At 44.5% G+C, this 16,884-nt stretch overlaps 1 protein-coding gene across 3 annotated transcripts in view; it reads right to left on the reverse strand.

Annotated features, from left to right (window-relative positions):
* The window catches only part of TIAM2 (TIAM Rac1 associated GEF 2), a 230,507-nt gene that overhangs the window by 83,337 nt on the left and 130,286 nt on the right, over positions 1-16,884 (reverse strand). For all 3 annotated transcript variants that reach the window (XM_036871919.1, XM_036871916.1, XM_036871918.1), the window contains 3 exons: positions 15,570-16,005; positions 10,323-10,495; positions 7,022-7,246 (listed from right to left, as the gene is read on the reverse strand). In XM_036871919.1, coding sequence (XP_036727814.1) covers positions 7,022-7,246; positions 10,323-10,495; positions 15,570-16,005 — 834 coding nt within the window. The remainder of the gene's footprint in view (positions 1-7,021; positions 7,247-10,322; positions 10,496-15,569; positions 16,006-16,884) is intronic.

Consider the following 16,884-nt stretch of genomic DNA (forward strand, 5'->3'; position numbering starts at 1 on the left):
CTCCGCAGAAGAACCCAGCTAGTGACACAGAAGACACTGAAGTTAACTGGTAGTTAGAATAACCAGCCACAGGTTTAGAAAATCCGTTTTGTTTTGTTCTTCCCTTTGAGATATAATTCACATGTTAGAAAATCCACTCACCGAGTGCATTCATAATAAATACATTTCCCATCAAATCAAGCTGAAAAATCCAAGTTATGAAAAGAAGTAAATTAAGGATTAATTTCTACTTTACACAAAACCATTCATCACATGGTTCCTTAGTAAGTGAAGCACAGTCTGATTCACTAAAGTCTTACTGAGAGGCCTGATTTGGTTAGGGGCACAGATTTGTGTTCAAGCTCTGCCACTTGACAGCTGCGTGACATTGGACCATTTCCCTCACCTCTCCCAGCGTCCAACCGCTCATCCATCAGGTGGGTGATACAGTCAACTTGACCGCACGGCGTTACTGTAGAATCATACAGGATCCTGGCCTGAGATAGGAGTCTTGAGAAGTAGACTCGGAAACCATGAGGATGGAGAGCGAGGCAGAAGAGAGGATGTTCCTTGGGAAATGAGGAGTGAAGCCTGAAGGAAAGTAGCCAGGAGCTGGTGAGGGGCTGGGGTGGGGACCAGCCCAGGGAAGAGGAAAGGAGACATGGATGTGTCCACTCACTACCTGGAACCAAGTACCAGAGAAGCAGATGGGGAGAAAGTTACCCACCCTTTGGGAGCTCTTATTTCATACTAGGAGCAACCTTATATACAAAGGGTAATTACAAAACAATGTGTGAGATAAAGAGAGACCCTGAGAATTATGGGAGTATAGAAAGGTGCCTGATGGCGAGGTGGGAAAGGGGGTCAAGGGCAGCTCCTTGGAAGAGCTAAACCCTTCATCACAGACAAGCAGGGGTGAGCCTGATGACAGGGGCAGGTGGGATGGGGCAGTCTGCATGTGTGGTCTACGTGGGTCCTCTCTGCCTGAGGGAAAACCCAAAGAAAGAAGTGGAACCTACAGGAAGTTTGGTGTTGTAGCTAAAGGTCGAGGTGGGGAGAGGTTGTCAGGGACTTCATCTTGTAAGCAATGGGGGGCCACTGGGGGATTTTTAATCCTGGTAATCCCATGGTCAGATTTGCTTTTTAGATGCAAACCTCTCTGACCTCGTGCAGAAGAGGCATCTGAGGAAGGGCAACACCGGCAGCCTCTGCAGCCTTACAGGGAAGAGAGAAGACAGTCCTCCTTACACCCCTCATCTCTCACCACCTGCATATCGTGTGCTGAAAATTCAAACTGCCAGGGTGACCGCAGCATTTCAGAGTGCTCTGCCTTGGCTCATGCTGACCCCTGGCCTGGAACTTCCTTCTCCATTCCTCTCCTGATTAACTCCTCATTCTTTAAGAAGCAATGCAGGCATCCCTCCTCCAGGAAGTCCTCCATGACCACACAGGAGGCTAAACTTCACGTGTGTCTTCCACAACACTCTGGAATATCATCTGCTCTGAATTCATTCTATTATGCTGAAATTATATGCTCAGCTGTCTGTCACTCTGCTAGACTGCGAGCACCCTGAGGGCAAAGACAGCATCTTCGAATTCCCAGTCTGCACCCTCGCCTGGCCCAGAGTCTGCACTTAGTAAACGTTCGCTGAACTAGACTGAATGTTAATCTCCTGCCCTCGGCCCGTCCACCACGTCCCTGCGGCCTGCTGAAGGAAGGCTTGTCCTGGCCCAGCTCCTCCGTAATCTGGCCTTGTCTCCCTCAAACCCGCTTCTCGAAAACCCTCCAATGCTTTATTGCCCAAATGGCTTCCCCCCGCGCCTCTCAGATCACATTTTCCCCGAGGCTTTGTTCATTTTTTTTCCCTTCACCGCAGTCTCCGATTGTCTAAGTTCAATCCCTCCTCTTTATGATTTTCAAACTTGAATATTGAAAATGAAGCCTGCGGTGGTTCACAGAACTCAGCGCAGTCCCAAACCCACCCCTCCCAAACCCACCCGCCGACAGTTTGCTCCTCCCAAGATACCACCTCCCTGCTCCCCACATCCTCCCTCTCAGCCTCACTAACCCCGGGAAGTGAGAAAGACCCAGAGAGTCGGGATGGGGAGGGGGAGACGTCTGGGAAGAGGCCAAGACCCGCTTAAGGGCGGGGAGGTTTTGTCCTTGTTCACTTGTTTAAAATAACAAACGGAAAGGAAAGGAAAGTACTAACTGGACTTAATTTACAGCTCTTTCTCCCTCAGGACGTCAAAAGGAGTCCAACACGTGGACAGTCTGCTCCACGCTGGATATGCCCAAATGCAAGTTGCATCATCCTGCCCCACAGAGTCGCCCAAAGGCCCAGGGACAAGCCCGCACGATGGCCGCTTTTAGGGGCCATTAGGCAAAGCATGTCCCTAACACAGCGGTATGAAACTCAGCCGTTACTACTGTGATAGTGTCTTTTTATCTGGAAAGGGCATTGACAATGAACTCCTCTGCCGCAGCACTTCAAAGAAAACCTGTTCCAGAGACTTTCCTCTCACATGATGTAATATGCACTCAGTTCAGCTGTTACAAGGCTGTAAGTGACTATATCTGAGCTTCTTGGGATCTCTGGGGGAAAGCGCTATGTAAATAAGTATTTTCTATTATGTAAAATAAAATATAGTGAAGCTGAGATTTTTAAATGGTAACTGGATAAAGCACAGCTCAGTACTTTAGAGAAAACTATATACTTATGGGATATGTAGGAGATCAGGTTCTTACTGATCTTGATCTGTAAATACCTTTGCCTTTGTAGCATCACAGAACATTCTCTAGTCCAAAACCATCTCATAAAAGCAATTCTAAGCATGTGCTTGTTTCCCCCCTTAATGCTTCATACTCTCTGTGTCTGCAAGTAAAGAGCAAACAGCTCTCTTCACAACCATCTGGCAAAAGAGTTAAGGAGAGTGGGTATAGCAAATATAACTCATGTTACCCACCGCAAGCCTTCTGGGAAAACACAGATAAATTACAACCTTAACAATTGCCAATATGGTAAGGAGAATATTTTCAGGTGGAATGTCTAAAGATCAACCCAAATTGTTTCTTACCAGACATTCAGAAGTGTAATATGAGAAGGTGAATGTGTGCAGGGGAGGGGAGTATGGGAAGGGGTGAGAGCAAGGGGGATGGGGGAGGGGAGAAGTGAAATGAAAAATCAGCAGTATTAGGACAGTGTGCTTAAAATAACTGATGTAATGATTCTGTCGAAGAATGCATAATGGGCCACAAGTAATAATTACCCTTTCTTTAAAAAAGCTTCTCTTGGGACTTCCCTGGTGGCACAGTGCTTGAGAATCTGCCTGCCAGTTCAGGGGACACGGGTTTGAGCCCTGGCCTGGGAAGATCCCACATGCTGCAGAGCAACTAGGCCCGTGAGCCACAATTACTGAGCCTGCGCTCTAGAGCCCGTGAGCCACAACTACTGAGCCCATGAGCCACAACTACTGAAGCCCGCGCCTACAGCCCATGCTCCACAATAACAGAAGCCACCACAATGAGAAGCCCGCGCACCGCAACAAAGAGTAGCCTCCGCTCGCTGCAACTAGAGAAAGCCCACACGCAGCAACAAAGACCCAACGCAGTCAAAAAATTAAAATAATTAATTAATTTAATTTAATTTTAAAAAAGCTTCTCTTCAGGCCAACCGACCACCCTAGACCCTTGGATCTGTGTAGGGATTTATGTGAAAGTAATTCCCCCCTCCCAAGAGAGAACAGCACCACTTTTGACATCATAAATTAAGCATTTACCAACTATGAAAAAAGAAATAAAATTACATTTAATGAAAATTTAAACTTTTAAAAAACGTTTGCTTGGACTTCTTGTGGCCATAAAGAGAGAAAGAAAAAGGAGGGGGTGGAAAAAAAGGCCAGGAGCATCTCAGTGTTGCCCAATTTCCCTTTTCTCTCCCTGGACCTAAACATCTGACAACACACAAGGACCTGAAAACTCCAAGTTGGGCATCCCCTCCATTGGACTAAAGTATGACTTTGAATTTAAATTGTAGAGAGCCAGTAAAAGTTAAAACCATACCTTTTTCCACTACAACCAATATGAAATTTTTAATTGGGGCACTTGAATCCATGAGTTGCATCTCTGATGACAGACTTTCGGATCCTGGAAATTCAGGACCCCAGGGGAGACGTAGTACAGAGAAAATGCAGGAAAAGCTATTTCTCCTTCTCCTCAAGCTTTTTGATTTGTCGTGTAGATGTGACAGAGCATCACATCACTTCATGCCCCAGACAGAAAGCTGCGTGGTCAGGACCTGTCTCAAGACTGGCCCTCTTCCCAGACATGAACAGGGTGAGGCTTCTGGGCAGAAGCAGACCAAAGGCAGAGATGTGTCTGTCCCCAGAAGCTGCGTCCTTGTCAAAACCCCCCAAACCCTTCCACCCCCTCTATTCTCCTTGGCAGTTTCAACTTCCCTTTCAGTTCCTTGGAAACACTATTTTGTAGTTTGTTAGGTGGCACTCCTGAAATAAACAGTATATTCTGTTTCAATTCAGGAGCATAGGAAACTCTCTTTAATATTCTATAAAATTATAGAAAATCATGTACTCTGAAAAACATTTTCCATATAAATTGTTAAACTTCTGCTGTGTTACTCTGGGCGAGGCCTTCATAACTGCACATCCAGATCAGGGCCCTTCCACCACCCCACACTTTTCCCTACTTCAATCTGCCTCTCACCAGCGTCACCACCGCCAAGCCACTGCCAGATTAATCTTCCAAAGATAGTGCATTCATCACGATTTTCGTCCCAACTTAAAAACCTATATTCCTCCCTTAGATCTAGAGGCTATAATAAACCTTATATCCCAGGGTTATTTTTAAGACCCTGAAAAAGCTGCACCAGTACCTGTCCCACCAAACCACCAGCTATTCATCACTTCCTAGCCCACACCTCTACTCCCATGTGTTCAGGAGCCTCAAGCAACCACTGTTACTCCTACGGTTGACCCTTGAACAGTAAGGATTTGAACTGCACGGGTCCGCTTATATGCAGATTTTTTTTAAGTAAATACTACATACTACAGTACCACACGATCGTGGTTGGCTGAATACAGAGGGCCAACTATTATAAGTTATACACTGGAGGGTTGGAGCCCCTAATCCTTGTGTTATTCAAGGGTCAACTATACCTCCAAATTGTCCCACCATGCGCCCCACTCTCCTCCCAGCCTGGATCAGCTTTCATACCAACACACGTCTTACCAATTTTTTAAGGCCATATTCTTCCAGGAAGTCTCCTCCATCTCCTCTAGATCATAGCACAGCTCAACCCCTGACGCCTCATAGCATTTGATGACTATGCTAGTTGGTACTAACTTATACCATTCTAGAATATTCTTTAGTTTCATGTTTATGAGGCCTGCTTTCTAACTAAATAATACATTTTTTAGAAACAGGGTCCATATTTTATAATTATTTTTATATTTTGAAGCTATAGGCATCTGTTAGGCATGTCGATATCTGAAGATGGACAAATAAGCGAGAGGGAAGAATTGGGAAGGGAGAAAGACGACACAGGATATCAGAAAAGGAGAAGCAAAGATGGATCCAGGTATCAGCAGAAGACCTGTCTCAACTGTGCCATCATTTAGAAACACTTGATGAAGGGGCAAGAGATGGGAATTACTTGGTTATTTTACTATTGCCAACTGATAAATCCCAAATTCTTAGTGTAACACAAATATATCATTTGAATGCATGCCTTTCATCAGTTTCTTATTTACAGCCAGAAATTTCTTTCTACACATTCTAAGTTCTTCATATATATGCAGGCAGAAAAAAAATTCTAAGCAAGGTTAAATATTCAAACACAAATAGAAGATTGATAATGTACTGTTTGATTTGTGATTTAAGTCAAACGCTATAGGGAAAATTCTTTTCTGATGGGGTGTCCAAATTGTTGTATTGCCATGGAATTTTTTTAAAGAACCTGGTCTCTGTATAATAATTCACAAAGTAAAAAGAATGAAAAATTCAGGAACACGCCAACCCATCTTCGCCCTATGCCTCTTCAGGTTCCCAAATCATCTGACACTGATTTTGAAGGGACTGTAGTGGATACTGTTGTGCACCACCAGACCTCCCTTTCAAGACAGAGGCATTCTTTCCCTTAGCTGCTCATGGCGCAAGAATGGGAACCCACTTCCTCTGAAGGCAGCTGCTTTGACCAGTAGACATGGCATGACACGGCATGCCTCACTGGAAGCAAGCAATTCTGAACGGCCACCCCAGCTCCCAAGCCCCCTGTAGGATCAGCTCAACACAATTCAACGAGTCCCTCCTTAATCCTGCTCCCTCACTCCCTTAACTCCTGAGAACGGTCCTAATAAAACTCCTCACATGCAAATCTCTACCTCAGTGTGTTTCCCAGGGAAACTGAATGAAGAGAGGGGTGCTAGAAATTTCACGGACACTTGTGTAAGTGCTCAGGCTGTCTGAGTAAAGGAAAATAGAAACTAAGCTTCTCCCTCTCCTCTAAAATGCAAACAGCATAGGAAGTAGCTGTTTAATTATTATGTGAATGTGGAGACAGGCCAAAGAAAGCATCTTCCTTAGCACCTTATCTGTTATACACAGAAAAAACAAACCAAAAAATCAGTGGTTTTTTTTCTAATCCACAGACACAGGAACAGCTGTATTATACCAAACTACTCTTTCACAGCCATCTTCTGTATTAGAATCGCACGTGTCTAATCTTCCAATAGTTTTATCATATAAATTTTGTTCCGAAAGTGCCCATATATGAGAGGATCATCCAAGCAAGGAGCTACTCAACACGAGGGAACAAGATTTGGTCACAAAATGTTCCAGTGTACACATACAGCCACCAAAGGTTGCAAAGCGCATCCCCTCCCTCATACGACAGAAGTCCAGCCATTAAGTACGTGAACCAAAAAGCCACAGAAGCCACTCCCCGCAGAGGTGTGGGAACCAGCTCTCCCGTCTGAGTTTGCCCGGAGTGACGTAAGCAATGGGACGAAACCCCTGTAGATGTACCTGGTTTTCTATGGCTTTCCTGTTCTTCGGGTCGCTCACCACGGACAGTTGTAACTCTGCCATCTTCTTCATCTTGCTATCCATATCTATCTTCTGAACGAGGTTCCTCGTCTGGTTCTTCAGCAGCCGAACCGTGTCCTCCTTGCCGTGCTTCTTGGCGAAAAGGGACGCGCAGGCCGAGTGGATGGCAGTGACCCAGTTCTCCAGATCCGTCTGGCTGGTGGCCTAAACACGGGGGGAAAAAAGCAACTTGGAATTGTTTCACCACGAAAGTGTTCTCCAAAGCGGCAGGCTGGGCTTGAATATGTAAAACCCCAAAGTACCTTCACTTCATAAAAACTGTGTAATTTTAAAAACACACACTCAACACAGGTCCACAGGCTTCCTTTACTCCACAGGGCCCGTGAGAACATCGAGGGTGTCACATGGCCCCAGATAGAACGGGAAGACAGACTGCTGATAGGATCAAGCTGTACACCAGCAACAGGGGAGTGATAAGAAAACCAGGGTATATCCATGCAGTGTACATCATGCCGCTCTCTAAAAAGCGGTTTATCGTCATAATTTTAACAGGATGAGAAGATATTAGGGCTAAAATGTTACATTTTGAAGCCTGGCTATGAAATTTCATCTATGGTATGGACTCGATTATGAAAAATAACAATAAAAGAACATTTCGGGGAGGACACAATAATATTAAAATAGTCGTCTGTGAATATTGGGAATATGGATAGCAGTTTTCTTTTTCTGCCCTTCAGTACCTTCAGACACAATGACCATATAGTATTTTCATATAAGAATATTTTATTTTTAAAAAAGTAAAGAAAGTCTGAACAAAGCAGAATGGGCAAAGATGTATGATTCTCAGCAGGATGAAATGCATGTTCAGTTTCCCCTGATGCCCAGAAATAACCACACACGTTCACACCACGAGGTTAATCCTCCAATGACCTGTGGGATCGTACAATGGGAACTACTGGGAAAATTTCTTAAAAACTAAGGATATGTTTCCTGAATCACAAAAGAAAATATTCATTTCATACTTGCCCCTAAATCCATGCAGATTTAATCCAATGTATTTACCTTTCCTACAATTCATATGAACACCAGTTTGTTACTTTGCTTTAAAGCACCACAGAAAGTTCAAGTAAACCTTTCTGTTAAAAGAAGGAAAATCAAATCTTAGGCCCTGACTCTTTTCAGTCAGGTCAGGTTGAGGACAGCAATAGGCTAGGGGCCCAGGGCGTTTACCAGGTTAGTGCTGGGAACTCCTATTGCCCAAAACACTTCAGAGAATTCTAGATTCCAAAGAATCTAGAATCAAAGGGGCCCAAAACAACTATATTGTTCTACAGGGGCCCTGGGGGCAGCCAGGACCAAGTTCATCAGAGACCTGAATCCAGGACCTAGGAGGTTTTCCATGAAGCTTCCAGCCAGGTAGAATCGATAGCTCATGCTGTGTCTACACCCAGTACTGGGTTTGGATTCGGAGGCATTTCAGAAGCACACTTCACTTCCTGGCTCTCACCCCCACTTCTCTGGAGTTAATTAATAATAACAACAGTCATAATAGTTAGAATTTCTTTAGCACTTAACACATGCATATCATATTGTTTACCCTTAAAACAATCCTAGAAGCTATTATTATCCTATGGGTTGAAGGGTCTGAAGCTCAGAGAAGTTCAGTAAGTGTTGCAAGATGATGTGCAGACTCAACGAGAGAACCAGGACCCACACCTCAGCCTGACCCCTCCTTTGCTAGAAAGATTCTAAGAATCATAGCAGTAGATAACCTGAATCTTAACGTCCTAAGACCACTTCCACAGGGTAATGAGACCCTATAGTATTTGTCAATGAGGGTTTTCCTGAAAAGCTTCTTCACTTCCACTGGGATTTGGGAAGAACTTAAGCCTCTACTGTCCATTTTCTCTGGGTTTTCACTTAAAAACTTCCACTCTGGGAACTTCGGATCTTGTACTCACTAGATCACGGACTACTCCAGAACAGGATCGTAATTTTTCTCTCTTTGTATCCTGAAGAGCAGCCCAGGGGCTACAGCCTGGCATTTCATGGGCGGGCACCCAAGAAGTGCTTGCTGGATGAATGACTGCATTTGCAATGACCCTGCGGCACCTGGCAGTCAGCAGAGGCCAATTCTCTTGCTTAAACCTTAATCCAAAGTCTGACAGCTTTTAGTCTATTTCAAATTGCTAAGCTGTGCCTCCTAATTCTGGTCCTTCTCATCCTAGCAGGACACAAGCCATCGCCTCCACCCTCCATTTAGAAAGTTCAGCAGATGGGCATCATAGAAAATCTACAAACAACAAATGCTGGGGAGGGTGTGGAGAAAAGGGAACCCTCTTGCACTGTTGGTGGGAATGTAAATTGATACAGCCACTATGGAGAACAGTATGGAGTTTCCTTAAGAAACTAAAAATAGAACTACCATATGATCCAGCAATCCCACTATTGGGCATATACCCAGAGAAAACCATAATTCAAAAAGACACATGCACCCCAATGTTCACTGCAGCACTATTTACAATAGTCAGGTCATGGAAGCAACCTAAATGCCCATTGACAGACAAATGGATAAAGAAGATGTGGTACATATATACAATGGACTATTACTCAGCCATAAAAAGGAACAAAATTGGGTCATTTGTAGAGACGTGGTTGGATCTACAGACTGTCATACAGAGTGAAGTAAGTCAGAAAGAGAAAAACAGGACTTCCCTGGTGGCACAGTGGTTAAGAATCCGCCTGCCAATACAGGGGACACGGGTTTGAGCCCTGGTCCAGGAAGATCCCACATGCCGCGAAGCAACTAAACTAAGCCCGTGCGCCACAACTACTGAGCCTGTGCTCTAGAGCCTGCGAGCCACAAATACCAAAGCCCATGCGCCTAGAGCTCATGCTCTGCAACAAGAGAAGCCACCGCAATGAGAAGCCCGAGCACCACAACGAAGAGTAGCCCCCGCTCACCACAACTAGAGAAAGCCCACGCGCAGCAACGAAGACCCCACGCAGCCAAAAATAAATAAATTTATTTTTTTTAAAAAAGAGAAAAACAAATATGTATATTAACGTATATATGTGGAACCTAGAAAAATGGTACAGATGAACCGGTTTGCAGGGTGGAAACTGAGACACAGATGTAGAGAACAAATGTACGGACACCAAGGGGGGAAAGCGGGGGGAGGGGTGGGGAATGAACTGGGAGATTGGGATTGACATGTGTACACTGATATGTATAAAATAGATAACTAATAAAAAGTAAAAATAGAAAGCTCGGCAGTACCTGGAAAAGGTAGACATCTCCAAAGGAGTTGCTGAGGCAGAAGACATTTTCCTTCTTGGGATGCTCTGGGACGGCCTGCACTACGCTGTCTTCTGCAAACAGGGCACACCGAGGGGCACTCCTCGGATCTGTGGCATTCTTCCCGTAGGTCTCATAAAACAGCAGGGCGCATCCTGTGGAAGAGACAAGTACTGTCCTCATCACATGTCCCGAGGATCTACCGAGGAAAGGATGAGAAGTAAAGGATGCGGACAGACAGAAGGAAGGAGGGAAGGAAGGGGAAGGGAAGGAGGGAGGAAAAGAAAGAGAGACAGAAAGAAAAGAAGAGAAGAGAAAAGAAAAGAAAAGAAAAGAAAAGAAAAGAAAAGAAAAAAGAGAAGAAAATGACTGAATGAGACTATTTATCACAAAAGGAAATTTTGGTATCCAAATTATGCCTAGTTGTGTTAGCATCAACCCAGATGAAAATGAGATGTTTCTTGTAGAGGTGATAATGGTAATAACAATACCAAGCATTTATTGTTGCTTACTCTGTGTCAGAAATTCTTCTAAGTATTTCACATGCTCTGGTTTATTTGGTGCCCAAAGCAGCCTTAGAAGGCAGGCACAGTTATTAGTCCCATTTTACAGATGGAAAGCCTGAGAGTTGACACCACTTTGCAGGTCCCATAGCTGGACTGCAGTGGAGCAGGATCTGAACCCAGGCACCCTGGCCGCAGAGCCCTCCTTCATAACCACACTTCTTAGGAGACCTAAATGCAGGAGACAGAAGAAAACCCCATATTCATTGAGCGAACTTCTACACTTACAGTGTGGGGTCACAAGAAACTGAGTTCACCTGGGCCACACTTTGCCATTTGTGAGAAAGTACCCAGTTTATTCTCCAAATGCCACAAAGAATAACTTAATTTTAATATATTCTCTTATCTCACAGTGATAGGAAATATTACTACAATCTTGCTAATTTAGATTGAGAGGAAAATGAAACTACATGTCCCTGTATTTTAAAATATTACCCTAAAGTGCCACTACATATGCTTTCAGGTACATAGCTTTCCTCTAATAAGCTAATAAGATATTGTAGGCAGAAGTTACTAGGGGTCTGTTTTGATAATTCGATAGGAATGCTTTCTAATGAGACGTAATTTTTAAGCAAATTCTAAAATGCTCACAAGTATGTTTACTTGTTGAATATCCCTTAAAACCTTCAACCAATCAACATTTTTGAGCACTTCTCATGTGCTGATGAATGATATGGTACCATCATGATACGAGCACCATCCCTTGCTTTGAAAATATTGGGCTGGCCGAAAAGTTCATTCCGGTTTTCCCATAAGATGTTACGGAAAAACCCAAATGAACCTTTTGGCCAACCCGATACTTTTCACACCGACAGTTAATGAAGCAGTAGCCTGCTTTCTCCTGCACTGTAAATGGATGGGGTCCACTTCATGGCTGCTTTACCCTACTACGTTATGAGTCTTCATTCATAAAAGTCTACATGTGTTGAAAACTATCTCATTCTTACCAGTTTCACTTCTTCCCTTGAAAACAGATCTTAATTTGGATGAACAAGTTTATATAATGGAGCCGAGCGGAGCACAGAAGCCAGGAGAAAGAAAATGCAGGACCCTAGCTCAAGACAGCACTTTCTCCCTCCATGGTACTTTCTGATCTCGAGAAGCACTGAGCAATCTCTCCTCCCACAATCAAAACTCACCCAAACACAGAAGCTGTGAGAGCCTCTTAGAACAAGGCAAAGGAGCAAGAGGTTTATGGCCAGAGCTACTGCGGCAGGTCTGAGCCTGTCTTTTCTTCCAGCCACTAACGGACTTAGAAACAATCCCCAAATCTATCCATCAGGAAAAGCCTGTGCGACATCCCATGACCATGGGACCCGAGGACAACAGAGCAACACCAGCTCCACCCAACTCCAAATTCTTTCCAAAGGGTTAATGTTCACCTCCCAGCGCCCCTAACACTGAGCTCCCAGGGGCGGTGGTTTGAATCGCGGCATCGAGAGGAAATGAACGCAATCTTGGGCAGATGCCAGAACACTGCCAACCCTAACAGCCCCCAACGCCCCACCCTGACAGAATGCAGCTCTCCCGTGAAAGCGTGAAACCAAAACAGGACATTTCGCTTTAGAACCAGGCCAGTATGTCAAACAATTTGCAGAATTTTGTTGCTATCGAATTTAAGGAACAGGAAATCAGTCGTAAGTCTATTACATCGAGTTTAACTTAATCTGCACCTCTGACGTGGGGGCAATGAGGCTGATGGAAAGGGGCTGCACGTCTATGTCAGCAGAGCCTCCTGCGCCCACCCCAACCCCAATGCTGTGGCCGTCAGCCCTGCCCAGCCCACCCTCCCCCGCCAGGAGCTGGTGTCAGCCTGGGCAGTTGTCAGTGGAAGCAAAAAGAGAAAACAGATCAGAACAGCCCTGGAAGCACAAGAAGAGAAGAGGCTGTACTACTAGAAATATCACCAGTGAAAGGAGAGAAATTAGTCTCGGTCTCCCTTCAAATCCACCTTCTCAACCCACACTCATCCGTCCTTCCCTGTCATGGGCAGAATGACCAGCATCTTAAACTTCCTTTATGAACACCCCTCCTGACCTTGGTTATGTATTGTGTGTTTTGAGGGACAGCTTTAACCCCCTTGCCAACTATTCTGCCCAGGAAGTTCCCTGTGAACCGCACGAAAATCCACTCATTGGAAAATACAGATGGAAAGCAGAATTACCCTTGTTAAAAATTTATTACATCCTCCGAACCCTAAAAAACATTTGCGCCCTTAGCATACCTATACATTCAGTGTAGGTGGCCAACCAGATGGTTGGCTGACAGCCGCTGTCTCTGGAAAACAATGTTTCTACTTTAGTTACATAGAAACTCCAAGGATAATTTAAAAATTCTGCTTAAATGTACGTGTGTGTATATATATACACATATATGTTTTTAACTACGATTAAACCAAATAGTTAAGTCCAAATATTACAACTTGGATTCTAAGCCAAGAAAGTTGAATTCAACATATTGAATTCCCAGAGGAAAGAGGTGTAGAAAACCACATGGAAAAGGTTATGCTGGGAAAAAAACACCTCTATCCCATGCCTTTCCTTGGCTGCAAAGGAAACAAAGGGATGTGTGTTTTACCCCGACAAAGCACCCTTTCTCCACGGGTCTTCAAGTGTTTAACCAGCAAGGGCCCAGGAAGGACTGTGGATCTTACAATCGTCAGAGACAAGTCAGGACCATCCCTGCCCCCGAAGTCAGCAACCAGAAGTTCCCCCGCTAGCTGCCAGGATGGAAGACAGGGTCTTGGAGACGCCCTCTTCCAAACTTAAGTGATCCCTGCCTGAACTTCCCCCAGGAAGCCTGCAACACTCTGGCGTTGCACAAATGTCTCCAGTAGCAGGGAACTCAGGAAGGCAGTGGGTTTGGTTTTTTTTTTTCTGTTGTATTTTTTACATTAATTCACAATCAGCTTGTCTTCAGTTATTAGTCCTATCCCAGCCTCAGATGAACCAGAATAAATTCAGTGTCTCTTCTACAAGACTGACACATCCTATGCATGACACATTCTAGAATACAGTGCACCCATTCTAAATACCGCCCGAATGGGATGCAGCTTCAGGCTTTGAGTCACAAACAATTCCAGACGCTCATTCCCCTGAGGGGACATTTTTCACTCCCCTCTTCAGCTGGAACTTTTACAAGACCCACTGGCTCGTCTATGAACAAGTCTCCTGCAGTATCCTGCCCCTGAGGAGAGAAACGGCCAACTCTGACCAGGGCAGAGGCAGGGGGGAATGATGGAGCTGCAGACGACATGACTGACACCTCTAATGATGTAGCCAACAACCATGTGTGCTCTTTAAATCATATTTACTTTCATTTTAGCCTCATCACAGCGGAAACCCATTCTGAATGGCCTGCCAATCAAACCCTCAAATCTTTTTCACTTGTAATACTTTGCGGCTATACCTCCCTATCCTGTACTTGGGTAGCTCTTTGATTATTAAACCTTAAAGCATCACTTATCCCTTCAAAATGTTATCTTGCTGGATTTGACCCATAATTCCAACCTTCCAAATCTCTTCCGTCATCCAGTAGAAAACCCCGCCTCCCCAGTACACCCAAACTGGGTAAGCGCTTTGCCTTCCTCAGCCACAAGGTATCATAAGGATCCAAATCCAGAAGCTGGAAAAGAGGACTGCATCCGTGTGGGATGCTGGGTCTTGGGTTTTATAAACCCTCCAGTTTGCTAGGGAAAGGAGATGAGATGCCTTCATGGGTGCACCTTTCCCAGAGGGGCTTCTGGGTAATTATCAATTGATGCCAGCTCCCCAAGGCTCACAATTTCTAAATATGGGGAGCGCCGCAGACAGCTCCGGGCCTTTCACACTCGCTGTGTGCAGATGTGATTTCTGTTTCTGCCTTCTCCCATGACAAGGAAGGGTCGTGGCTGCTAATGAGGTTTGACTTCGCGCACCACACCAGGTTCCGCTGACAATGAGTCACAGGACAGCTGTGAAGAAATGCCAGAGGCTGTGGGGCTGCTCTGTGCTCACATCTGTATAAATCAACATGATGCTGACTCAGAGCCTTAGATCACTTCAAATAATCTATCCATGCACAATGAGCGAGGCGATTATAATTTTTAAATGGCAATGCTTGTGAGAAAACTTGATCGATTTAACAAAGCAAATGCTTTCTCCTATTTCCTCTGCATCAAAAAAAGAAAAAGAAAAAGCATTTGTTGGTGACGACAATTAAGACTCTCAGTTCATAAAGGCGAGGTGACACAAATCAAATAATGCAGATGAAATTCTTAGTTGTACAAGCTGGGAAGGATACCTCTTTGGAGTTTTGAACATGCACAGAAATTCATGATCTATATTCCAAATAACTAAACTACGTTTGGTAACTTATTTGGGGCTCCCCTCCCACCCCCCCAGATGCAGGAAAAGTATTAAAGAATGGTACAGAAATACCTATAAAATAATGAGCAATAGTTATTAAATTCAATCATTACTTATGAGAATGAATAATGTATACGAATGTTAAGTGAGCCATATTATACAGGTTTGAGAAGGTATTTGTAGGAAAGCAGGCTGGTAGATTCTGGATCAGATGCCTTCACATGAACTCAGGTCAACACTGCACTCACTGACACTTTCTAGGAAAGAGGACAGCGGAGGAAAGGACCCCAGGGGCTCTCTGGGTGGTGACGATCACTTACCTTTAAGTGTCACCCAGTACTGTTTCCATTTCCTCCGAGCCACCAGCTCCAGCTTCCTTTCCTTCTGCAGAGTGACGAGGGGTTTGAAGAAGAGCCAGCCGGCTTTGCGCACCACCCCCTGTTCCTTCTCAAAGAGCAGGTCCAGTTGTTCCAAAGAGCTGAGCGAATCGCTGCTGGATTCGGCGGTCTCTGAGGACGTTTCGAGGTTCTCCGTGTTGGTCCTGCTCATTTCCAGCTCTCGCATGAAATTCTCGTAAATGTTCTGTTGGAGCGGATCGCTGCCGATTGCGTGAGCGGATTCGCTTCTGTGGGACAGGATCTGAGCCGAGCCCCCTGACCACAGGGATGCAGATGCCTGGGAGGGCCCCTGCATGTCCACATTCAGCCCATCCGAGCGACTGTCAAAGTAGTCACTGCCCTCCTTGGATCTCGGCTCCTGTGAGCAACATAGATAACCACCCATCAGAGGTTACATATGACCAGAGCACCCCTTCCCCAATACGGCATACGTGTTAAGAGTGTCGTTTGCTAATACTACTGCTGCAAAGCAAGATTCTTTTTTTTTTTTTAATGCATCTTTAATCATCAAGTCTGCAAATCAGAAAGAATTATAGAAACAGTATTGCTCAACCCAACGTATAGCCTGTGGAATCAATGCTTAAAAAATGTAAACCAAATAACCCTGACTATCCTAAATCTAACCTACAGTTACCATCAAAAAATGAACTAGTATATTCAAAACACACTAGCGAAGATTTCTGGACTGATACTTCTTTGCTAATTGTGAATCAGTATCTTCCGGGAAAGAGTTCATGTTCTTGCAGTCTTGTTTTTCTTCTGGATCATTTTTAAGCTAAATTAGAAAAGCACTAGTTCCAGGATCAAGGAGGGTGTGGTTTCATACAAACTTTTCTTCCTCTCCCCACAGTGAACAGTGTCTCAGCTTCTCACCCCCTTCCAAGGTCTAGAGATTGAGATCTCTAGCATCGTAGTTTCCTTCTTTTGGATAGTGAAAACCACGCACCTGGGGTTCCTTATCCACAAAGGGTAGTGGTTAGCAACTGTAGCTTTTACTTCGTAACAAATATTTTTTACTTTGGGAATTCTTTCATGAAAGGAATGTACTATTGATTCATTCACATTGTTTTATTTGAACACCTATTTTATTTTAAGCACTGGGAATACCAAAGCATGATTCTTTAATATTTATTCTGCCACAAAATCAGACACAGGCAGTTCTAAATAAAATTAATATTTATTCTAATAACCGCTGCCCCCCTGAGGACAACATGCACCGAACAGTGAATTGGCCGTG

The sequence above is a fragment of the Balaenoptera musculus genome, chromosome 12, assembly GCF_009873245.2.
Source record: "Balaenoptera musculus isolate JJ_BM4_2016_0621 chromosome 12, mBalMus1.pri.v3, whole genome shotgun sequence".
Classification (NCBI taxonomy): Eukaryota; Metazoa; Chordata; class Mammalia; order Artiodactyla; family Balaenopteridae; genus Balaenoptera; species Balaenoptera musculus.